Below are 25,813 nucleotides of genomic sequence, written 5' to 3' on the forward strand. Positions count from 1 at the left end.
TCAGTAAAACCATAAACACACAAAATATCTCCATTATATAGTTTAGGTTTTCAATAACAAAGATCATGACTGCTTGTGGCTTTAAATGAATGGCAATGATGTCGATTCATTTTCTGATGTTGCATTTTTGGACAATTTCTCCAATCTAATAGTTAATGAAGTTATCCAAATTAAGTTAGGCAACTTCAAAAACTACATCCAACAACTATAGTTCAGTTATTTGAATATATATATATATATATATATATATATAGCCAGATTTTCTTATGAACTGATTTAACATGTTGCTCCAAAATTAAAAGACATTCAGATTTCCATTAGCTGGAGTTGTTGTTATTTTGTTAGCATAGCTAAAATGCACATTTTGCTTCTAAAGTATAACACATTCTCATACTAGATAGTAAAAGTGTTAATTTACCTATGGTTCAAGCAAATAACTCATAAAAATGAATGAAAAATGACAAGCTTTGGGGAAAGCAAAGTATATGAGAGTTATATATTTTTTAAAATATTAGCATTTTCTTTATTTGGTGCCAAAGGTTATATTCTCATAAATAACTTCAGAGATTATGCTATCTTCTTGCTTGTATGTATTGTCATAGGTCGCTTTTTTAATATTCCATTGTGGAAAAGAAGGATTAAATCTAGCTATATAAATACAATCCTACCTTTTTCTTTCCCTCTATAGACAGCTCTTTCAGGTTCTTTGGATATATGTATTCTTAAAAATTGTTTGCCTGCACTGTGTCATAGAAACTGTAAAACAAAACAAAACAAAACAAATCTAAATTAAATTAGAGCAAAGTTATTTCATCTTTTGGGTATATCTCAATTTGTCCTTTTATATTATTTAATTGAACCGTAAAATATTTGAAATATGAATGTCATGAATAATCAGTCATTAGATCTATATTTGTAAAGTGGAAGTGTGTGTGACTGAATGTTTATAAATTGGTATTAACTAGTATTACATAATAACCATAATAATAGTAAAATATAATCAAATAGTTAAATAATCTATCTTTATAATATATTACTCATATTATTCAATTCCATAATTATCTGCCACAATGATATTTACACACAACAGACATAATAAAAAGAATAAGAATGAACTAATTTAGTTAAAATCAAATATGTGATTTTAAGTGCACAGAAAACCTTGAACATTTTACTGCTTTTCCATCTCTGTGGAAATAGATTCATGGTAACAACCAGAGAATCACAGGTTTTTCCTACCTATTTACATTCATGAATTCTATAAATATATGCTGTATATATTTACTATATTTACAGTAGTATACATACACACACGCACACACACATACTTGATTTTATTCTTTAGCTAATTCATGAACATGCAGATCAACCTTCACAGTACGATCAAAACAAGTTTATTTCTCATGAATGATATTCATTTACAAGTTTTCACGCTTGTGCAAAAATGCAAAAATATCATACAGATTAGTATTGTCTGTCTCTAAAAAATGTCTTTTTAATACTTTATTTTTTATTGTTTACAAATAAATTATGAAATAGAGTTCATTCACAAATTGAAAATAATTACAATATTTTTATAACAAGGCATTGCTGAGGTGCTGGATTGTGGCATTCTTGAAGCCATCGTCTTTCAAAACAAAGACATTAATTAAGTGATGTTATTTACTGATAGTCTCGCTTTTTAATGATTTATATGAAATGTCATTACAAATCTGACACTCATACTAAGCAAATAGTGTTTGTCTAGAATGTGACTCTTTCATCCACTTCCTCTTTCTTTTTCTGAAATGTTTTCATTAGAACAATCTAGAAAGAATATTGAAATTACCGTGCTAGAACATTTCTGAAAGATTTCACCCAATTTAAAAAAAGCCGAAGAAATAAATGAGGCAAACTTGCAGACGAATAATTTTAGTGTGTGCACAGGAGAGAGAGAACAGCAAATGCAAAAACTGTTTTCAATTTTTTCTCCTAGTCCTTTGGTATTTTCTTGCCTCATGAAAATCCTAGAAAGTGTTTATTTCTTGAAAACATTCATTATATTCTTCCATTAAATATCAACTGTGGTCCTCCGTTGCTCATGTTGTCTGTCATTTCCTGTTAGAAAAATAACATTAATTTATTAAAATTCACATTCAGAGCAAAACATTGATTTAATTGCTAATGGGTTTGTAAAATAGAAGTTTTCAAACCACTGAAAAATTTGCTGAATTTAGGGGAAGGACAAAGATTGGTATTGTTGCATTTGAGGAAATGAAATTTTATGGCATCTTGGCACACATAAAAATGCTGAAGTGACAGACTTAGGCCAAAGTCTGCGACCCACAAAAACAGTTTAATCTCTCCCCAGTACCCTGAGGTTCCCTTTTGTGCCTCAACTCTACTTTGAAAAAAACCTCACCTAGAAAGAAAAAGTAGGTTAAATGCCCAAGTTTTTCCAAAGCAGATGCTGCTCTACTGAGCCTGTCAACAGCATGTCAACAGAAAGCCAGGGGAGTCTAGGGGGTTACCTCATTGTATAGAAAATGGTGTGGCCATCTTGCTAAAAACCAAGGAAGGCCCACAAGGCAGGATTACTTCTTTGTCACTATGAATCACCCATAAATCACAAAAAGAAAGATTGTTTCTCATTACACTGTCATTCTTACAGTTAAACAAAAAAAAACAAAACAAAAAACAAACAAATAGTAAAACTTCTTAACATGTTTTAAGAGACCAATTACTAACAAGGGAATAAGGAAAACTATGTGAAAAGGCAATGAAAATTTAGACACAAAGAATGAACTAACATCAAAGTTCCATTTGCAATAATAGAAAATAGATTAACTTAAGAAAAATTTAGATGTTCTGAATTCATGTGTTTCATTAACATTAAGCTCTTTCCTATATAATAAAGGGTAATGAGCAGTGAGTCTCATTCATGTTACATATATCCATTCAGTATACATGTCATAATATTTAGGTAATACTATCAAAAAATAGATGACAACATCTTTTCACAGTTGAACAAGCCTATTTGCAAAAGACTGGTAAAAACAATTCAAATGAAAGTTTATTTCACAATGATCTCATGTATCAGTTTGGATGACTTTTATTTTGGGTGAACTGAATATTTAAGAGTAATGTCTATACTTTTGCAACTTTTCCAATATTTATTTTAAAAAAATGATATTCAAGCCTCAGTTTTAGTCTAGTCTAACATTCAGTGTAAGAGATGAGAGAAAGTAAAACTTTTTGTCTTGAGTGGCTTTCAAAGGTACTTAGGAGGAGCATTAAGAAATTGAAGATAGAAATTGTCCTGACTTGAAATTAGCTGTTAAAAACTCTGTTGTCTCTTAGGAAATGGGCAAGTTTCTTTAAGGAAAGTCTTGGCAAAGGAGACAATATTTTTGGAGATATCTTCTCCTTTCACATTAAGATCTATCTGTCTTAGGTTCCTTCTAAGTTTTGTGGGGGGGCTGTCTTGCACATGGGTTTTCATTATGTCTCCCTCAGGAGGTGAGGCATACACCCCCAAAAGTGAGAAAACACAAACCCCTTCAGGGTAAAACCTATGTTAGAAAGGAGAGAAAATCCCGAGCTACCAGCAGCCTGCCTCTATGGTCTGGTGATATATACAGTTTAGTTTTATTTAGAGACTGATTCTGCTAGAGTTATGTGTGGTAAAAGTAGGCCTGAAAATATGGGGGTCATTGGTCTGAGGTAAAGTTTAGAGATAAGAAACCTGATTTGAGACTTCATTCAAGACCTCATGATTGGTGGCAAGATAGATAAGATTCTTCCAAACTGATATGTAACATTTATTTATACTTCCTCTTCTATTACTCCCCCTATAACAAAGAAACAATTGTCCAAGGAAACCATAAAAACAAGATTCTTAAGTATATTTTTTCATTCTAAAATTACGTTGCATTAAAAACAAAACTATTCTAATACATAATTTATTATTGTAGGGCCTCTTGGGAAAATCCAAATTTTTAAAATTTTACAAAGTAAAGGATTTTCTTAATGAAAACTGATCTAATATATAGTCTTCAAACAATAGAAACTGACAAAATCTCCGATGGGAAATAACAGTAAAAATTAGTTTTCAAAAGGATGAGTATCTAAAAAAAGAAGATGAGTATCTTTGCAAATAGGCATGTTTAATTAAATAGGAAGATTATATTCTAAATTGCAAGAGGAACAAATGTGACTATTTGAAAATGGATACATTTTCTGCATTGGGACATAGTATCTATATATCTTTCTCTACTTGCAAATACATTATTTCTCTATGTCCAAATATATTTAACCAAAGCAAAAATGGAAAGCATTTATTTTTATCAATCTAAAATGTGGGTAAGAAATTTGAAAGGCAATGCATCCAATAATTTTATAAGTAAAAGTTTTCATACATAATTTTGTATTGTATTATTGTGAAACTTGAGGTTTCTTCTCAGGCAATTTTGACATGAGGGAGAGACACAGTCTGTCTGTGTCAAGCACATCTATTATTAAAAACAAAACTCTGGTGTGTGAACGATGGTACTGAGTCAAAATCATGAGGTAGCAGAGAATACAGGAGCTGTGAATCATCCAAGCAGAAATGTGTTTGGATGGTTATGGGCAGGCTGAATATTTTAAATACTCAACCAACTTTCAAGCTGCAAGACTCTGCCATGTAGATCCATGTCAGGTCCTCAAAGTAGCTTTCATGGAAACAATACTTTGAGGAACAACATCACAGCATCAGCCCAGACTGAACTGCTGACATCATGGCTTGCTAGAAGCAGCAGTTGTTCCTGCAGACATCACAACATGGTAACTCCCTAGAAGTCAGCGTACCTTGTAGGTAACTCTGGTGTCGGGGCCACCACCGGGCAGCTGGGCAAGTCGGTAATTTCAATTGCCCTCAATCTCTAATATAAATATAATAATCATACAATAAATATTGCAAAACATATCCATAAAAAATGAAATCACACTAGCATAAAAATCGAGCATGAAGGAGCCCCTATCTAAATATAGAATGATAGCCTATTATTTAACCAATTCATTTATTTTAATTACCTAGCTTGCTATTTGAACTATTCTTAAGGACAGAGATAGGGCTCTTTAAAACTGCCAGTTTGGAACACATAATTCTATCTACTCTCCTAATTTGAATATGTAAACTGTATATGAAATGGAAATATATAAAACAACAAAGTAATTTTTTCAGGTAACATAAATATGTGGTAGTAACTCTTGCTCCTCTTTCCTGTTTTCTGTAGATATGCAGTTTCATCTCCATATAAAGTAAAATATGATGTGGACATTATCTTAGTTTTAGTTGATTTTATAGAAGTTTCTACTTTTCCTTCATTAACCCAGTAGCAGAAACTGAATTAAGAAATATGTGCAAATGTAGTAGACACACTATTCTGTTTGTCCTCTTAGGTAATAAATGTAAGACCCATTTAGGTTTCATAAAACAACTATGTAAGGAATATTTTTCAAAATACAGACAAAATTACCAAGTATGCATAAAGTTTAGATAAGAATTAAATGAAGCTTTATGTGGAATGTAATATCTGCACTGACTGGCAAGGCTTTTTGTTGCCTTATTAAAAGATCTATTTATGCTTGGAAATCTAATTTACATAATCAAATGCATCTACTTACAAGGACAAGGGGTAAACTAGAAAGAGGGATTCATCCAATTTCTAAAACTGGAATTATTGAGTGGAGAATAAATTTAGTTTACATGTTTTTCCTCAGTATAATACATAAAAATCCATATTTAGAAGGCACTCAATATTTTATGAAATTCTATTTTAGGACCTGTATTTTCATATAGAAAGGATGACAAATGATGCTGCAAATAGTTGTCACCAGAATTAGAGGAAAAATAATTTTAAAATTTCAATGCTCAGTCCAATGGGCTGCATTTTTATAAAATCCAGTTCCTCAACTTCTCATCTGAAGCTGCAAGTTGACTGCAGTGATGAAGAAAAAGCACAGACTCACTTTCTCGGCCATTTCATGAGAGTGATGCAGCGAATGTTCCCGTTCTGAAAACATCCTCCTCTGTTCATAGCTGGCAAGTCGACACGTGAGCCATGAAGACAGTGTGCAACCCCCGATGCCGATGCACGCAAGCGACATGGAGGCCAGATGCAGAGGATAGAGGGACGACGTCTTCTTTGTCACTGCCCGGAGGAATTGAAAATTCAGGATGCCCCCAATGAGCCCACAGATGCAGCAGGCAGAAAAGAGGATCATCTGAGATGGAACAGAAGGGGTGGTAAAGTTGATGGAGCAAGACTGACCTGAACACTGTGCATGTCCTGCACATCACAGGTGGCTGATGGACCCTAAAGCAAAGGTGCTTTTGGTGTTCCTAGAGGAACAGACTCATCAGTTCATCATTGTCTATGCGTGCTCATTCAATGGAGAGGACACAGACCACAGTGGGCACAGTTAGGTACAGTCAGTAATTAATCGCTGACTCCATACACTTAAAAACTCAAGAATAGAAGTTGTCTAGGTAGAATCAGATTGAGGTACTATTTAAAAAATATCTACTTTTGGGCCCTCCCTGGTGGCACAGAGGGTTAGAGCACAGCACTGAGAAGCTAAAGCCACTTCCGCATGAGTTCGATTCCTGCCTGCCCCGGAGGTGACCACATGGCGTGGCAGACCTCTCCTGACCCGCCCGCTGCTCCCCTCAGCAGTGTACTTGGTCGATTTGCCTGTTCTGCTCCCCACTCTGTCTCTGGTGAATCCTATCGCCGCCCCTGAGCCTCTGGCCTGTACCCCAGCTCTGTATGCACAAATAAATAAATCTTTAAAAAAAAAAATCTACTATACCAAGAACTTAAACAGATGACATCTCATTTAACTCACCCAGAATTCCTTTGAGATAAGGAGTTTTAGAAAATGAATGGTGAGGAGATAACTCTCAGATTTAGAAACTGAGTCTGGATTTTCTGACTTCAAATCTGGTTTTAGTATGTCACTCTCACCAAAATACCTTAAAATCTTCTCATTGAATTACCATTAATTCTACCTATTTATTCTGTCTAGAGATATAACCTTAGGGAATATCCTTAAGTCCTTTTGTCATAATTTGTATTTCACTTTTTTTTCTCCATATGTAAGTCAGGGCCTGTCAATGAGTTGGAGTCATATCTTACAAATGTGTTGTGACTCTTTGATACAACAATGAAGAATATACAACAGAAGCTCCAAAAATACTATTTGAATGGTTGTTTGGGAGAAACATAGGATACAGCTTTGCTTTTGATTTTACATAATCCAGGTTTCTTTTAATAGAGCTAGAAAAGACAGAGAGGTAAGCATTTTTATGTAACTTAAATAAAATAGAATTTCTGACAGACCCCAAGCATAGTATTTCTGTGAAGTGCCTGTATTTGTGAATATTTAATAAATTTATATGAATAGTCCAATTGTTTTAATGCTTTTGTTTTTGTATCTACTCTAAATTATATGAGTTTTCACGAAAACTCATAGTGTGTTATTAGCTTAATTATCCAACCTTATTTCTATACTTCCCTGGAATACTCTCTTCCTGTCATCTGTATTATTCATCAATACAAATTGTGCATTCCCACATTTATGACATTTTTTAAAATTTTCTTGAAATAATTTTGCTTTTCCTTGGATTGCTCCTAGATGGAAGTACCCCATCAAGTCTTAACTTCCTCAGAAAACCTTCCCAGACTGTGCAGATCTCCTCCTTCAGCATAATTCCACAGAGCAAACAATTATGTAACTTAATTTAATGTTTAATTTTACATTATTAGGCATAGTTTGCTGTTTGAAATAAGTTGAATTTAGCAAGCACTTATTAACCCCTAACATCTGCTAGTTCCTTCTGAAGCAGCAACTAGCATTACAAAAAATGAATAATTTATAGTTATTTCCTTTGAGTGCGTTGTAGTTTGCATGAGAGAACAGTCAGTTTCACATGACATGGCAAGTATTAAGAAACAGGGATGATGGCCAGTCTATATTCCCAACAACAGTGTATAAGGCTTCCTTTTTCTCCATACCCTCACCAACACTTGTTTTGAGTTTTTTTTTGCTTTTTTGATAAGGGCCATTCCCATGAGTGTGAGGTGTTTTTCAATTACATTTCCTTGATAAGTGATGATGAACATGTTTTCATGTCCCTGTTAGTCATTCTGTGTGACTTCTTGGGGGAGTGTCTCCTTAGCTCTTCTGCCCATTATTTGATCAGGTTATTTGTTTGTTGTTGTTAAGTTATATGAATTCTTTGTAAATCTCGATATTAACCCTTTGGCATGTTACTATAAAGTATAAATGTAAAATGTAAAAATGCTTTCTCCTATTTTTAGGGTGTTTTTAAATTGTAATGATAATTTCCTCCACTCTGAAGAAGCTTTTTAGTTTCATGGTTAATCTCATTTGTTTATTTTGCTTTTATTTTCCTTGCTATTAGAGTCAAATCCCCAAGACACCATGGAAGTCAATGTTACACAGTGCTTTGCTCATGTTTTCTTCTATGTATTTTGTATTCAGTTCTTAGTAACTGGTCTTAAATCCATTGAGTTAATTTTTGTGTATCATGTGAGATACTGGTCTAGTTTCATTCTTTAGCTTATGACTTTTCAGTTTTCCCACACCCTTTGTTAAAGAAACTTTCCTTTCTTCATTGTATATTCTTGGCTCTTTTGTTGTAAAGTAACTGTTCACATTAGTATGGATTTATATTGGGGCTCTCAATTCTAACCCATTGGTCTGTGTCTATTTTTATTCCAATACCATACTGTTCTTATGACAATAGCTTTGTATTACTGTTTGAAATCTGGGAGTGTGATAATTTTGTTCTTTTTTTTTTTCAAGAATTGCTTTGACTATTTGGGGCCTTTAGTTATTCCATATAAATTTCAGTAATGTTTGCTATATTTTTGTTAAGAATGAAATTGCAACTTTTGTAAGGATTGCATTTAATTTGTATGTTGCTTTGGGTAAGATGACCGTGGAAATTGTAAGGAGGTTTTTCAAAATATTAAAAGTGTATCTACCATGTGATCTAAACACACTCATAGGTCAAGCTAAAGAATGCAAAAATACTAATTTGACGGGATATGTGAAGTCCTATGTTTATTGCAGTCCAATTTATAATAATCAAAATATGAAAAAACCTAAGTGTTCAAGAACAGATGAGTAGATTACAAATATGTGGTATATTTACCTAATAGAATACTACTCAGCTATAAAAACAAAGATAAAATCTTGCCATTTGCAACAAGAATGGAACTAAGTGTATTATGCTAATCAAAATAAGTTAGAGAAAGACAAACACCAGATGATTTCAGTCATGTGTGACAAAAGAAACAACATGAAGGGGCAGAAAAAAACTGAAGCAAAATAAACTATCTGTATAACTGAGGGTATAAAAAGTTGAAGGTAGGGTTCTGAAACAAATTGAGGTGGGTATCCAGTGAAGTGGGCTGCAGGATTATGAGTGCTTTGGTGGTCAGGATTATGGGTGCTTTGGTGGTAGGCATAGTGTGGTAACATAATGTCTGAAGAGGAGGCAACCTATATCCCTAAAACATATACAGTGTTTTAAAACAATGTTATCTCACTAAAAATGATACAGCTAAAAGGGGCAGAGAGATGGCTATGCTCAGAGAGGGAGAAAGGAAATTTAACTCAATCAGGGAATTCAGAGGAATTCCTTAAAGTCACATGTCAGTTACAAGTAGGGCAAGGCCATAGATGTCTGAAATCAAGTAATGACATAACATATGGCCAAAAAATACGACAGGTAGTTCATTTTGTTTCTCCAACCTAATTTGGCTTCTTTATAGTGTTTGTCTTAGTATTTATGACCAACACTAAAAACCCGGCGATAGATGAGTATAATATTTTTAGAGTTAATGAAACATAATACTGAAAATTGATTGCCCAATAAGTCAGCCATATCAAAAATATGAACTCGTAGCTCTCGATTTTAAGTTGAATCAGCCACTTATATTCTTTTCTTTCTTTTTTTTTAAAGATTTATTTATTTAGTCATACAGAACTGGGGTACAGGCCAGAGATGCGGAGGGTGAGAAGATTCACCAGAGACAGAGTGGAGTATGCAGAACAGGCAGATCGAAGAAGTACACTGCTGAGGGGAGCAGCGAGCGGGTCAGGAGAGGTCTGCCTCCGCCATGTGGATCTCCTCTGGGGCAGGAGGGGATCAAACTAATGCAGAAGTGGTTTAAGCTTCTTAGTGCTGTGCTTTAACCTGCTGCACCACCAGGAAGGGCCAGCCACTTATATTCTATTGTAAAGTATGGACAGGTGACATGAAGTTACAGGGAATATATTTTGGTGTCTACTCATTCTTAGAAAATATTGAAAGATATTACATCTAGCCTTTAAGTAATGAATTACTTTTAATTAAAGAAATAAGTGACAGAACTAATTTGCAATTGCAGGAAAGATCTCTCTCTCCTGGTTATTTTCATTAAGTTTTAAAGGCATGGCACTTCACTAACATATGGGTACAGAACCTTCTAATGTAAGGATTAAAAATCTTAAAATCGGGGCCCTCCCTGGTGGCGCAGAGGGTTAAAGCACAGCACTGAGAATCTAAAGCCGCTTCCTCATGAGTTCGATCCCCGCCTGCCCCGGAGGTGACCACATGGCGTGGCAGACCTCTCCTGACCCGCCCGCTGCTCCCCTCAGCAGTGTATGTCGTCCATCTGCCTGTTCTGCACTCTACTCTGTCTCTGGTGAATTCTCTCACCCTCCACATCTCTGGCCTGTATCCCAATTCTGTATGCACAAATAAAATCTTAAAAAAAAAAAATCTTAAAATCTATACCCAAGTTATGACCATGCATTACTTTCAAATTTCATAAGACTGAAATTCTAGGTTTCAGAGACACTTGGAACCTAGAATTTCACATCGTTTGAGTAAAGTGTAGAGGAACTTCAGGTAGCATGGAAGGGTAATGTGGGTGGTAGTTTCAAAAACGTTCAGATTTTAAGACTTTTTTCTTTTATGTCTTATAAAAGAATTAGAAAAAAATTACCTGTGCTCAATATATATATTTCTCTTCTCTTCCTGTCATTTCCCTCTGCTATTGAACAAATCTGTGTGCCCTTCCAAAACTCACATGCTGACATCTCATCCCTCATATGACAACTTGTGAGGTGGGACTTTTGTGGGATAATTAGGTCATAGAGATGGAATCTGGTCTCTTATAAAAGAAACCCTAGAGATAGAGACAGAATTCTCTTCTCGCTTTTGCCATGTAATGGCAGACCCAGGTTTTAGAAACCCTACAGAGAACTCCCCACCAGAACCCCACTATACTGGCACTCTGATCTAGGACCTCCAGATCTGTGAAAATAAACTTCTGTTGTTTGTAAGTCACTAAACTTATGGTAATTTGTTCTAGTAATCCAAACTGATTAGACATCTCCCCTTCTTTTCTCTCCCTCTCTCTCCTCCTCCTTTACTTCCCCAACTTTCACTGAGACCTCTGCCTCTCAAGTTGTAAGCAGATCCATGAAGTCTTAGTAGAAGAAAGAAAGAATGAAGGCCTTGTTTAAAGAGTGATGAAAGAATTATAGATACAAATTAAAAGCCTCCAAAATGTTTTCTTCTAAATCTGAAGGTTAAAAAAAGTCAATTATATCTCACATTTCTAAAACACTGGGTGCCTCATCGTTTTTGTACAATAGAGTCTCACAGAAAAAGATGCAGTTAGAAAAAGGAGTTAAAAATAACTTTAATAACACCATTCCCTACCCTTAGTTAACTGAACTTGCCTTAAAAAAATCTTTTTAGGGCCCTCCTAGTGGCGCAGCGGGTTAAAGCACAGCACTAAGAGGCTTGAGTCACTTCCACATGAGTTCGATTCCTGCCTGCCCCAGAGGTGACCACATGGCGTGGCAGACCTCTCCTGCTCCTCTCAGCAGTGTACTTCTTTGATCTGCATGTTCTGCTCCCCACTCTGTCTCTGGTGAATCCTCTCACCCTCCGCATCTCTGGCCTGTACCCCAGTTCTGTATGAATATTAAAAAAAAATCTTTTTAGGAGATGTGATATATATACACAATGGAATATCACTCAGCGATGAAAAAAGATAAACACATGTCTTTTGCAGCAACATGGATAGAGCTGGAAGGGATTGTGCTTAGTGAAAATAGCCAGAAAGAAAAGGGAAAATACCGGATGGTTTTACTCATAGCAGGAACATAAAGGATTGGGGGGAAAGTAATAATAATAATGAACAACTATATACCAGAGACATTTGGAGTGGAGTGGGGAATGGGATGAAAAATGTGGGGTGGGGGCAGGGGAAGTACACTGAACTGTGGTGATGGGAAGTTCACAGGGATTACAACTGAGATGGAAAAGGCACAAAATTATATAAAATAAACTATTATATTATTTTAAAAAATCCTTTTAGGTTTAAAGATCATTCTAGGCTTTATTAGGTAGTATTATTTTGCCAAATTATCAAGGTCTATGATCTTTCTTAATGTGTTCAATGAAATAAGTCACACTTTTTGTTTCTTTCAAAATTCTTAAGTTATGGAAGGCCTTGGGTAATCCATACTTCAGGATGCAGAGGTTCTCCTGCCAACAGTAGAGTTAACTGGAAGCATGTTCCATACCCCCCAAAACGCAGGACAGTGCCCTAAAACATCTGTAAACACTTATATTTATATTCACCATGATAAAATTAAATTAAATTTAAAAATTGAGAATTAACTGTAACTATAACAACACAGCTGTTTTACTGCTTTGCAAAATTAACTTCACAGTCAAACAAAGCTAGTAATCCTTAGAGTAGTTTCCATATTTAAACAGTTAAATTTCCCATGAACTTAAGTTATATCTTTTTCAGCTTACTGAAGGATTTATATGACTGGGAGTCTGTAAACTAGAAAGTGGGGACTGCTATCCACAGCAATCATTAGGGGTCACATATTCATGTATTTAAAGACTATATCAAAGCTTTTCTTTCTTTTTTTCATTTTGTCATAGTCTCTAATAATCTTGCTGGTTTTCTTTGAAAATAAAAAAGGCAGGATTTACTTGTCAGTCTTCTTTTTGTATTGAATGAGTTATGAATGCTGGCTAGTAATCATTTCCATTTTAAGGTTCCTACATTTCAAACACTTCAATGCACAATACAAACAAGGCAGAAACTTACGACAAGTCCAGATTTTTTTTTGGCGCACAATATCCCACAGATGCCACAGAGTAGAAACTGAAAAGGAAAAGAAGAACAATTATTTCATATCCAAAGATAAGAGAACCCCTAGTTTTTAATTTACAGTTCATTCATGACACTTGCTCTAGGAAGCTCAGAAATTTTACAATCCTATCAAATGTTGGAAAGGAAAATATCTCCTTCTAGAATAGGAAGGGAAAAAATTCAAATCTAAATCTATAGTTTCAAGGTTAATATAAATAATGGTGAACTAAATAAAAAATATAATCAGCTTTACCACCAGGCAAAATTATGAAGTAAATTAATTCAGAGTGCCGTTGGTCCTGTGTCTATTCCCGGCCTTCTTGTCTTTTCTTTTCCCTTTTCAGGGAAAAAAAAGTGGTAAGATTGCAATCATTCATACAAGCTATTAAGTCAACTGGCTCAACTACCAGCAGGGAATCTATCACCAATAAAAGATAATGCATCCTGCAGGGAGATGTTTTTCTTTCTTTTTAAAGATTTATTTATTTATGAATACAAGAACTAAAGTACAGGCCAGAGGTGGGGGGGGAGGGAGCTGGAAGAGGAATGTGTGGGTGAAAAAATTCACCGGAGACAGAGAGGGGAGCAGAACAGGCAGATGCACCGAAATACACTTCTGAGGGGAGCAGAAGATGAGACAAGAGAGGTCTGCTGCGCCATGGGGGTCACCCCCTGGCCGGGGACCGGGGACCGGGGATCGTGCTTTAACCCAGTTGGGCCGCCAGGGAGGGCCTGCCGTGAGATGATTTTCTATAGAGACATTCTTTCATCTCTCAAATGATGTCAGATAAAATAGCTACCTCCTCATTCTACCAGTAATAATGCCCTTGTGGAAAGATCAGAAGAACCAGGGAATGAAGTCTTTGATGTCATGTAATTTCTTACAAAGAAACACATTGGTGACTTAATTTCTTTGCAAAAAGCAGCTGTTTATCAGTAAACATTTTGGTTATCAGAAAAAAGTAAATTATTTAATTTGGATAGAAACACTTAGGGTCTTTTGAATCCACATTTGTATATATTTCTAGTAGAGGTAAACCACCTACATAAAAGAATATGTTCATTAGTAAGTCCACAAAAGGTTTGAAGACTTGTAAAGAAAATTTTGAAGGTGACTAAACTTACTATCCTTAGATTTTCCCCTAAAATTGTGCTCTTATAACTAGTAACATAAAAGGTTTTACTGAGTATTCTATATGTGTATAGAATTGTAAAAATACACATCCAAAATATTCTAAGGATTATCTCAAATAATATATTTATGTGCAGCACAAGCAAAATTTGATTTAAAAAGTGGATAAGGGAAGTTTCCCTTTTCAATGAGGCATTTTATGTAAGGGATCAAACATAGCACAAGGATGTAAAATACTTTGGTATATACTATAAATAATCTTTGAAATTAATGGAGAGAGGTTCAGGATCATTTACTTGATAAATTAAATAAGGGAAATCTGGTAACCTTCCAAAACATTAGATACTAAAAGAGCTGTGAAACTTTTTGAATATTTAAATGTATAAAAATTTATAAATGTGGCAGGAGAAAAGATGAAGTTAAATATTTATACAATTTTAGAAGAGTGGGCAGATTTTTCTAAACATAGTGCCAAAGTCATAGACAAAAATGGAAAGTACTTATAAATATTAAAACATAGCATTATAATTTTGATAGTCAAAAATATCATGACACTCAAAATATTAAAATAGCAAAATGCATCATTTTGCGTAAAGCCGAAAAATAAAACTGGATTAGGTTCAGAAAGCATATGACAAAGGGTTAATATACTATATAAATAGTTCTGACAAGATGTTTTAAATACCATAAAACCATGACAGCATAGAGACTTGAACTTTTATAGATTTTGAATATTTGCCTGATTTTCAGAAAGCTTATAAACTTTTTCTAAATGGCCATTTCTCAACTCCCATCTGTGTTCTAGGTCTAGATGATCTTGTCCCAGATCTGATCTCATCTCACACTGTTCAGGCGGTGCTCAAGCAATTCTACTTTGGACCACTTCTGTACCTCTCAGTGCTTCCAAGCATCAGATCAAAGCCTTCGCCTGTCCTTTCCCTGGTTTCACAGACTAACCCAATATTCACCCTGAAAGTCCATTCACCCAGAACTCATTCTTGAAATAATTTGCACACAGTGTAGTTTTGTGTTCCTTGGACCTCCTTTGAAATCTATAAACATTGTCATTATTTATTTACAGCAAAGCCCAAGGGGATCTTAGGAGCATAAGCAGAGTTCTTCATTCCAGTCATTTCATTAGAACATTTAGATGGCAATGAAATTGTTACTTCCTGCTGTCCCACTTCCATGAGATGAAGCTACAGAATGGGACCTCAGAGGTTTGGAGAGAAAAAAAAAAATAGAGTAGAAGGGGACTCAAACAATATTTTTCTACTTTTATCAGGCATGGAGAGTTAAATACTATTTGATAGTTACTTCTATTAAAGTAGCCAAAATCTACATTTCTTAGAGGAAACCTGTAATCTGAGACAAAACAGGCACATGAAATACAATGCATATAAAATAATGGAATTCCTGAGGAGGCTCTAAAAGATCTTGATTCAAGTTTAGAGAGTTTACAGAGGAGAGAACAATAAGAGATAGATTATTTTTATTTCAGTGATTATCTTTAGTCCAACTTATAACATTGGAAAGGAGCTTTAAAAAATGACCTAATTCATTGACCCTCCCTGGTGGCACAGCTGGTTAAAGCTCAGCACTAGGAGGCTAACGCCAGTTCAGTATGAGTTCGATCCCAACCCCGGAGGTGACCACATGGCATGGCAGACCTCTCCTGACCTGCCCGCTGCACCCCTCAGCAGTGTGTTTCTATGATCTGCCTTTTCTGGTCCCCAGTCTGTCTCTGGTGAATCCTCTCACCGCCCCTGCACCTCTGGCCTGTACCCCAGCTCTGTATGTATAAATAAATAAATCTTAAAAAAAAAGATTAATTCCCCTTCTAGTTGAAACATGCATAGAAGTCCAGAGAGGTTCAGGGAGTTGCTCACAATCACACAGGGACGTCACAATTCACACACACACATATAATCCTAGACTTTACGTTTCTAAGTTTAATATTTCTGCTAATATAAATGAACTGACTTACAAAGGATTTTTAAATGATAGTGTGGTGTGCATTAGACTAGCAAATCCAGCCAGAATTGCACAATGGATACCTGATACTTGCAATTGTTCTCTTTGCTCTTGCCATTGTTGTTAATTTTTGTTGTAATATAAATAATTTTATGTTTATCCAATGGTACTACAGTCTAAATTTAAGTTTACCTTATTAAAGAAGGGGAATTCTTACAGTATTGCAAAATACTTTCTTTTCTCAACACAACTTCATCCAGCATGCGAAGTCCTCATCCACTTATTGAAATTATGTAAACCAAATTTTGGAAATTATGGAAAATATATAGAAAACAAATTGTTTTTTTTTTAAAGATTTATTTATTTATGCATACAAGAATAGGGCCAGAAGTGCAGGAGGGTGAGAGGATTCACCAGAGACAGAGTGGGGAGCAAAACAGGCAGATCTACTGAAATATACTGCTGAGGGGAGTAGTGGATGAGACAGGAGAGGTCTGCCAGGCCACGTGGGTCACCTCCCTGGCCAGGGATTGTACTCATGCTGCAGGGGCTGTAGCTAGAACAGGGAGGGCCCAAAAACAAATTAGTTAAAAAAAAGTAAAAGTGATGAATGAGCATACAACTTTACATTGGAAAATAAGTCTTTTTACCTGAAAAGATCAATGATTTAAATGTTTAAAGACAGCAAGAGTTATTTGCTTCACTCTTAAATATGAAACAATATAAATGCTGTGATCTAATATCAGGGCAACTGTATAACAAAATCAGTTAGTCTTGCAAATGGAATTTGATTCTAATTCTGATTTAATTCAACAGATTCAATGGATAACTAACATTTTGATTCACTGGAGGAGGAAGTAGAGCTGTTGTGGAAATAGTATTCTGTGGTTTGAGCGGCTTTTCTTAAGAAAAGGTACATAAAAGCTTTTTTTTTTTTTAAAGGATGTAGAAAGACAGGTGATGGCATTCTCACATTAACAATAATAAAAGCAGATAAACTATCAAATTATAAAGTCTCTGGAGATCATTAGAGAGCTGAGATTCCAAGTTAATGAAATGACCACAATTCAAAGGGGACAGGCTTCTCCAGAAAAACAACCTGTACACACAATGTCACCTGTTGCAGAACATGGGCAAAAGAGACACTTGTTATACATATAGGTGGGCGTAGAAGGAGCAAGCAAAGCTCTGCTTCTTCCTTAAACCCTCTCTTTTATAAAATAAATGTTTGAAGCCTCTGTCAAGCAGAGTGGCAAAACCTGTCATTTCTGAAGAATAAGCAAATATGGATTACTACGGTAACAGGAAGGGGAAAAAAAAAACTTTAGATAGAGAGAAGGACAAAAATTCATTTTGCACTTAATATCCTATGGCTGAGCTAAATGGCAATCTTCTACCACCAGCAGAGGGTCAGGAATCTCCTACTGAAGACCACTCACAACTGAAAGACTAAGTTTGGTTGTCTCAGGGAGGAAGAAACAGATTACTGAGATTTCACATTCTCTGAGGCCAGATTGGACTAGAATGACAAAGAAACTTGTACTCCACTACCTGTCCACCTATAACCATGAACCTAACAAGCAGAAGGAACAAGTGAACACAGTAGAGACCTAGAGAGAAGCAGGAGTGTTCCACGCCTGTGGTGGAGGAGCATTAACATGGAAAAGAGGTGAGGCCACCGGAGGCCACCGCTACTGGAATTTGAGGACTAAGGTGCATCAAGACAATTGTCACAAGAGTAAAATTCAGTTCCTTACTGTGATTCTACTTTTCATACTAAGAGTCTAAAGGAAGATCTTAAGATAAAACGGTTCAGAAATTCTGACAAAAAGTCTTTTGAAAATTTGAGCTGTTGTATCCAGCTAATTCAAGCAAGAAACTACAGCAAGACATGTTCACATGGGCACAAACACCCAAGCAGACTGAATTGTGGACCTCCAAAGATCTCAAAGCTGTAATTCCCAGAACCCATGAATGTGATCCTATAGAGCATAAAAGGCTTTGTGGATGTGACTGAGGAACCTGAGACAGGGACATTAAATCTCATTTCCCAAATAGGCCCTAAGTACAATATTGGGACCTTTTTAAAGAGGGGGAAATAAGAGTCAAAGAGACGGAGGGTAATCTGATGACACAGGAGCCAGAGAGAAAGACACTGGACTGGTTACACTGAGAGTTTTGAAGATGGAGAACACTTGTGTCTCTCCTGTTCTATATTGTTGCATTTGTTCCTTCTACTTGTTAGGATCATGATAACAGGTAGAAAGGAATGGAGTAGAAGTTTCTTAGTCATCAGGTGAAGGGTGTAAGTTGCCTCTGCAAAACTTTAAGATAGGGTAGGAAAATTGAATTCTCTCCTGAAGACTCCAGAAGGAATGCAGGTCTGCAGACCCATTTTATACTTCTGTTTGCCAGAACTATGAAAGAATAAGTATTTGCCATGGTAAATTGTTCCAGAAGCTAGAAATAACCAATACAATTTCCAAAGCATTATTTCACAAGATTCTCTTGAAGAATCTTAAATATTCTTAAAGACACTATTCTTCAGGAAAGCAAATGGGAAAACTTGGGATAAGAAAAGAATGTAAGAGTATAAAGAACAAATAAAACAAAATTGCACATCTATTAAATCAAAAGTTATTGGTTAGAAAACCTAATATCTGTTTGAATGAATATCCCAGAGAGATATTGTTGCATTTGTTCCTTATACTTGTTAGGATCATGATAACAGGTAGCATGAGGGATGGCAAGTTAGAAGGTTAAAAAGATGGGGTTAATGTGTGTATGTTTCTTGCATCACTTAGAACAACAGAGGACTCAACTAGTTCTATATACTTACAGAAAAGGAGAATTTTAAATTAGTGCAATACAATATAGAAGACTAAGGGAAAAATACAACAATGATAAAAAAGACTGAACTGACAGATACAAGGAAATTTTGAAAAAATAAGGTGAAAACATAAAATAAGTTGTTTTAATTTCAATATAAGCAAATAGGCTAAAGTATGAATGCATTGAATTTTTGTAATAAGAGGGTAAGCAGAGGAAGAGTGATTCTTTGTGAAGTGAGGGAGAAAAGGGATTTGTTCAAAATGCCCTCATATGAGTAAACCTCTTTTATTCTTATTGCTTTTCTTTCTCTTTCTTTCTTTCTCAGCAATCTCTTAAATACTAGTTAATGAGTTCCTTATTAGTATTTCTTTCTGTCTAAGAAAGTTTATTTTGGGAAAGGACTATGAGTAAAAAAGGCTTTTGTAGAATTTCTCAGTTTATGTAATAGGAAATTTTGGAATTTTGAAATTCCTGGGTTCTAAAGAAAACAGATTAAAGGAGTGGTTCTATCAGTCAGCCAGGCAAATGGACAAGTGTTCAGCAGGTGAAATTATGAAAACTTGTGTGTCAATATTGTTTTAAGACAGCTTATTATAATAATTTCCAACATAATTCTAACCACCTCAGATGAAATACTTTTCACTAAAATCCACTGATCTTTACAGAAGATATACCCAAAACCAGAAATGAGACTAGTTTTTACTCCCTCAAGATAATGAGATAAACTATAAATTAATCTTCATACTCTGATAACCTCTAATGACTTATATGGCTTCATCTATGGACATATTCACTCCTATATGTATAGACATGGAAAAAACCAATAAGAAATAACTGTTATTACATAAACTAGAGGAATAATAGTAAGTGGATGTAAGAAGGCTAGACTTACCATTGAATACCTTGGTTTTATTTATTTTGTGTCACACACAGGCTACTCAAATAGTTAGATGAGCAGCCTCCTATTTGCTCAAGGCAAAATTATTATTATTGAGATAAAAGCATAAAGAGCTCATCAAGATGCTTACTGTAAATAACTCAAAGTTCCATGCTCCTTATGGGTCTTAAAATATGGCTTCACTTGTATGTAGAATATAGAGAGACCAAGCAAAAATTCAAAGACAAACATTAAAAGCTGACCATGAATATGAAGCTTCCAGAAGAGAAGATGGAAGCAGAAGAAGCTGGGAGGGTGAAAACAGGATGGTGAAGAGCACATTGGATTATAACTGAGGCTACCAGGAGGGGGATGTGGTGGAGCAGGGAGCAAAGGGGAGAGAGAGGTGTGTCTAATAGAGGCTTACTGGGGCGTAGGCGGTGGGTGTGGTAGAATAATGTAAAATTATAGAGGTGTGTAAACCTATATCCCTAAGACATATACTATGATATAAAACAACATTACCACAACAAATATAACTTTAAAAATTATGGATTAAGAACTCCCAAAACTGCAATTTTTTTTTCTGTATGTGATTTGGAAATGCAAGTGCCAACCCATATTTTAGAGTCATGAAAATCTGCTACTATTTCGTCAATAATAACACTCACACCACCTTGCTTGCTGAGGCCATGGTTTTGCATGTTTAACTGCATTGAATTCAGAACATCTATGGTTAGAACATTCAGGCACAAGCCCATAGTGCCACAGAGTAGTTAATAAGAATTGCATTTAGTCTTTTAAAATTAATGAAGCCTATCACAGAGAACTGAGATTGAAGATTTGTCAGTTAATGTAATGAATCATAAATCACTATATATTAAAGTTGGTGCAGTTTCAGTTTCAATGACCACCATATTTCAGCTTTATTTAGAAAGGATACTGCAGTTTTACACACTCATGAAAGTAGCTAAAATAAAGTTTTTATTTTACAAAACATTTTGATAATTTTTCAAACCATTAGATCAAAATGAATGGAAAATGGGAGGTTTGCTTCATGATGGGCAAGTTAATGAAGAAAAGAAATTGTGGAGCAAAGAATCAGTTTTGAACCTCATATTATACAAAATGGAATTGAATGTGTTATTTAGTTTGCCATTACTGGCATTTCAGGGTGAGAGTTCATCTATTTGTTATAACCAACTTTGCCACAGTTCCTTAAACAAAGTTGGTGAAATAAAATTGCTAAATAACATAATGGAATTTCAAACTCAATGAATGAATTAGAAAAGGGATAGCTGAATGAATTTATAATGTATAAATGGGGAGGGGGAGAAATTAATCAATTTTAACCTACTGCGAGAATAAAAATTTTTTCCAGTTAGCCTTTTTCATGAATAAAATCCAGTTAACTTCTTTTTTACTTTTCTCAAAACACTAATGTTTGGTCAAATTAAATTAATTCTCTTTTCAATGGTAGTATTTAAAAATTTGAATGGGGTAGATCTTTTAAATATCACAATCATAACTTTATGAGTTTCAAAAGTTCCCACTTCAAATTTCAGATGCTTCTGAGGTAAGCATAAGAAAATCTTCTATTATCAAAAATCACTTGAAAAGAATTTCACCTTGGCACTGAGTGATGCTTGGCAAAAGATTCATTTTAAAGGTGAGAAGTGACTTCTTAAACTAGAAAACATAGTGTTTGGAATTATGTGAGATAGATGATGATTTGGGAAAGTCACCTATGAGTATATATTCCAGTTGTAGATTCATTTTCTGTCAGAATGCCAGGCTTGGCATCAGAATAGACACAAAATAGCTTTTTCTCTCTTGGTGACACTAAAAAGTTGGGCAGTATATCAGGATTCTCATTTTAATGTCATTATGTACTATTGACTGGTCTAAACTGTAAAAGACTATTCTGAGTAATAACAGTTCAATTTTTCCCACAAGTCATTCACTATCCCTGAGGCACACATTACCCCAATCCCATTCAGAAATTTGTACCTAGAAGAAATCCAGACATTTTTCATTCAGCAAAGATCAAATAATCTAAAAACAATAAAGACATCACAAAAAGCTTTAGTCATTAAAATACCAGAATACAAAGTTCTAAAACATTGGGTCAATTGCTTATTACTTTGTGGTTTTTTAAACCCTTTGCTACAATATCTGGCAAGCCACATCTGTCTAAAGCAGAGATTCTAAGGGACAAATGGCTTATTTTCTGAATAGGAACAATGACCTATATTGCTTGATATCCCCTGTAATTTCAAAGTGAAGGGAGTGCTCCCTATTTGAGGACATATATTGCACACAATACTCACATCTGAATATCCATCTAGTTTCAAGTTAACACGATTTTGCCCCAATATTCTTGGTATTTAGAGAACAAAAGCTATCCACATGCTGCTTCCTTTCTCTTCTCCAATGCCATTCCTTGAGACTACATTTTTGGCTATTCACCAATTGAACCCACATCAGGTCAAATGACCAGATTTATAAAGCACTGTCGAGAAGTTTTCAGAAAATGATTTCCTCAAGCCATTACTAACAGAACAACATGAGGACTACGTGTTATAAATTCATGTTCAAGTAGCCCTATCAAATCAATTTTTGCAGGGAATTTTGCAATTTTTTGCAGGGAATGGCCCAAGAAGTTGCATCTGATAAATCCTGAGATAGCTTTTATACTTCCTATGGTGTGAAAGTTTGAGAACCTTAGCTGCAGAAGCACAGGACTGATTCCCTTTTTCTAGTTTGGCTTGGATGAGTTGTTCCCGTGGGAACCACCATGAGGGTAGCAGCCCTGATGGGCGCAGCAAATGTTCCACAAATGTTTTAACTTGCAAAAAAAATGCATCTCTCTCTCCATTCCCAGGCGTTAAACCAATGGTCAGAAATGCTGTAGCAGAAGTAAATGTGTTTTGTCCTTACAATTTTCCATCAACCAGGATAGGAGAGAATTGTTCTCTAGATCTTACTGGACACAGTTTAAGCTTTAGCATGGTAAGTTAGAAGTGGTTTATCTTTGAGTGGTTCATTTCTCCTATCAGTGATTTAGTGGGTTATTTGATATTTTGTTTTTAATTTTTTATTTTATTTTTCTCTGTTTTCCTTAATAATAAATTATTTCTAGTGATTAGAACACTCAGATTCTACACTGGCCTGTAAGGAATGACAGAATTGCTTTACAAGAATTTAACAAGAAGGCATTTTTGTTGCCCAACTTATTCTGTTATCTTTCTCTCTCTCTGTCCTTAAGAATCTGAACCAGTTGCTTTGAGGCTTGTGAAATAGAAAAAAGTTTACTTCCAGTCTCTGGTTCATTATTAAACTTCATAGTATTTAATATGGTCCTGTTTGTTTGCTACATTTCCTATAATGAATATTTTTGAATCATGTAGATAATTGTTGTTTTCTTCCTAAATATATTTATGTCAGAACTTTCAGTATACATAACTGGACTTTGAAAACCAAGAGATAATAAAAACAAGCTAGAATGTGATGTTCCCATACTCAATGGGTAACCAGGGGTAACCACTATTTATAACTTACCTGTATTTTTCTGAGGGTGAAATGTCCCTTTTCTCTATGTACCTATTTAACTTTTTCAAATTTTTTTTTAATAAAAGCAAACATGCATTACATATTTACCATGCCTGGCTCAATTTGATTGCCAGCACACTCTCAAATTTTGACAAGGTAAACAGGAGACTTATATATAATCTCTAAAATGAAGTCACTAGGAAATTAAAAATATAAATTTCTCATTGCCTTCAACAATCTAAAATAAGATCTTAAATAAGAACATGAATCAGTCTATTATATCTAGTAGATTTTGAGAAATGAATCTGTAGAATGAGGTTTTTGAGGACTCAATTTTGGAAGAAGTCATTGTAATTGAAGTGCAGTAATAAAGCAGAAGATTTGTGAATTTAAGCTAATAAAGGACCCAAGGAAGATGCTGAGTTTCTAATTTGTTTCAGAATAGCTCTGAATGGTGGTTTCTGAGCCTCATTGATTTATGTTATTAAAGTGATGGCTTTCAGCTTTCTCTGGATAAAGAAGACCATCATAAAATAATCTTGAACCATTCTTCCAGTCTTCTACTGATTTATTTCTTCATTACTCAGCAACTTTATTATGCTATTGTAATTGCAAAGACACTTGCATATCTTTGGAGCTTCATAAGATGATTATAGGATGAATTAAAAATAACATACTCTAAACAGAGCTAGCCAATGGGTGCTGGTGCTGACTATTAAAAAGCAAAAAAATTAAGCCTGACAGATTTCCTATTTCCTGGAGCTAAGGTGTACTTTTACTGAAAACCCCATTAGATTGCAGGAAAAAATAGTAACGTGACAAAAAGAAATACTTTTAAAGCATAAAAGACACTTGGGTTATGGGCCTTAGAGAAAATATTAAACACTATATATACTCTTTGTCAATATCCTTCAGCACAAATATTGTTTGCCCTTTCGGGAAGAAAGTTTAACAGATATCTTAGTAGATGAATCTTTACCCTCATCAGCCAGTCCCTTTCTTTTTTAATTCCTTTTAGAGAACTCCAAACAGAAGGACTTTCTCAAGTATTGTGTTGGGATAAATTCTCAAATTTCCATAGTTTACTTTTTCAAAAGTTTATAACATTTGCTATTTGCAACACTTGCTATTGTCTCTTAGTATTTCTGGGAAAACTGAAAAACACCTCTTTAATATTTACATTTTTGTTACTGGAGGAATTAAGGTGAAGTTGGTATGAGCAAAAATTCTTTTTGGCCTATTTGGGAAACAGGAATGCTATAAAATGGTGCCAACTATTTTTATATTTCAGTGCTAGAACCAAGAAAAATGGATAAAAGTGAGATAGAGGGAGTTTCCACTCATTACCAGGAAAAATTTTCTAATGAATAAACCTTGCCCATAAAGTAGTGTGGGCTTCTTCGTGACATTCACAAGATCACTTTGGAAACATTTGGGTAGTGATTAAATGATCATCTTTTGGGATGGACAAGTTGGCACAATTCAGATAAGGACCCTGATAAGGGATTGAAGTATAAAAATACTGATATTTTACTTGAGAGCAACTTACAATATGATTAGATGAGAGCAACTTTAATATGACTAAATGAAGAGCAACTTACAATATGACTAGAGATGAAGAGGCTTTAAAAACTGGTGTTCAGTGACAAATGGCAGTGTAAAAACTCTCTCATGAAACAGGACAATTAAGGCTCCTAACTGTCCGGGGCCATTTACTGGGTGCCCATAAATTAGTCGAAACATTGTAAAAATACATGAACTTACTTACAATACATACTTACTGAGGCTACTGTATATAGAATGCCAGAGAGCAGTTTACTGTAACTGCATAAACAGTCGATCTATTTTTACCTTTCTTCTTATTTAAGGTAAATAATAGATGACTCTTTATGGTTCCTAGTGTATAAAATTATAATTGGCAGCCACATGCATAATTTATATTTTAGGGCTTTCCAAAAACATTAATTAAGTCATATTCTTTACAGCATTGTGTAAGTTTGGGGAGCTAAAATGAGATTTGATTGCTTTGCCCAGAACCTCAACTAGCAGGAAGCACTGCCAGATCTGGATTTAAGACTTAGATTTCTTCATTTTTCCCATTCTCATCAAGTTCACTCTTTAGAAATCAAAGAACATCTCTATCATTGTTGGAAAATTTGTTGAAGTGATTTTAGCTTCTTAGTATGCATTTTTTTTTTTTGCTTTAGTTTTAATTATATT

At 34.8% G+C, this 25,813-nt stretch overlaps 1 protein-coding gene across 4 annotated transcripts in view; it reads right to left on the reverse strand.

Moving 5' to 3' along the window:
- Positions 1-242: 242 nt before the first annotated feature.
- Positions 243-25,813, reverse strand: part of TMEM196 (transmembrane protein 196) — a 57,984-nt gene continuing 32,413 nt past the window's right edge. For 3 of the 4 annotated variants that reach the window (XM_004676753.2, XM_012721096.1, XM_012721097.1), the window contains exons 2-4: positions 13,182-13,238; positions 5,992-6,246; positions 1,072-2,097 (exon numbers count right to left, since the gene is read on the reverse strand). In XM_004676753.2, the coding sequence (XP_004676810.1) occupies positions 2,038-2,097; positions 5,992-6,246; positions 13,182-13,238 (372 nt within the window). In that variant the 3' untranslated portion in view covers positions 1,072-2,037. Of the gene's footprint in view, positions 757-1,071; positions 2,098-5,991; positions 6,247-13,181; positions 13,239-25,813 lie in introns of those variants that run through there. The other variant, XR_001145115.1, reaches the window with a different exon arrangement.

The sequence above is a fragment of the Condylura cristata genome, unplaced genomic scaffold (assembly GCF_000260355.1).
Source record: "Condylura cristata isolate star-nosed mole 26May11 unplaced genomic scaffold, ConCri1.0 scaffold00005, whole genome shotgun sequence".
In the NCBI taxonomy this organism is placed as follows: Eukaryota; Metazoa; Chordata; class Mammalia; order Eulipotyphla; family Talpidae; genus Condylura; species Condylura cristata.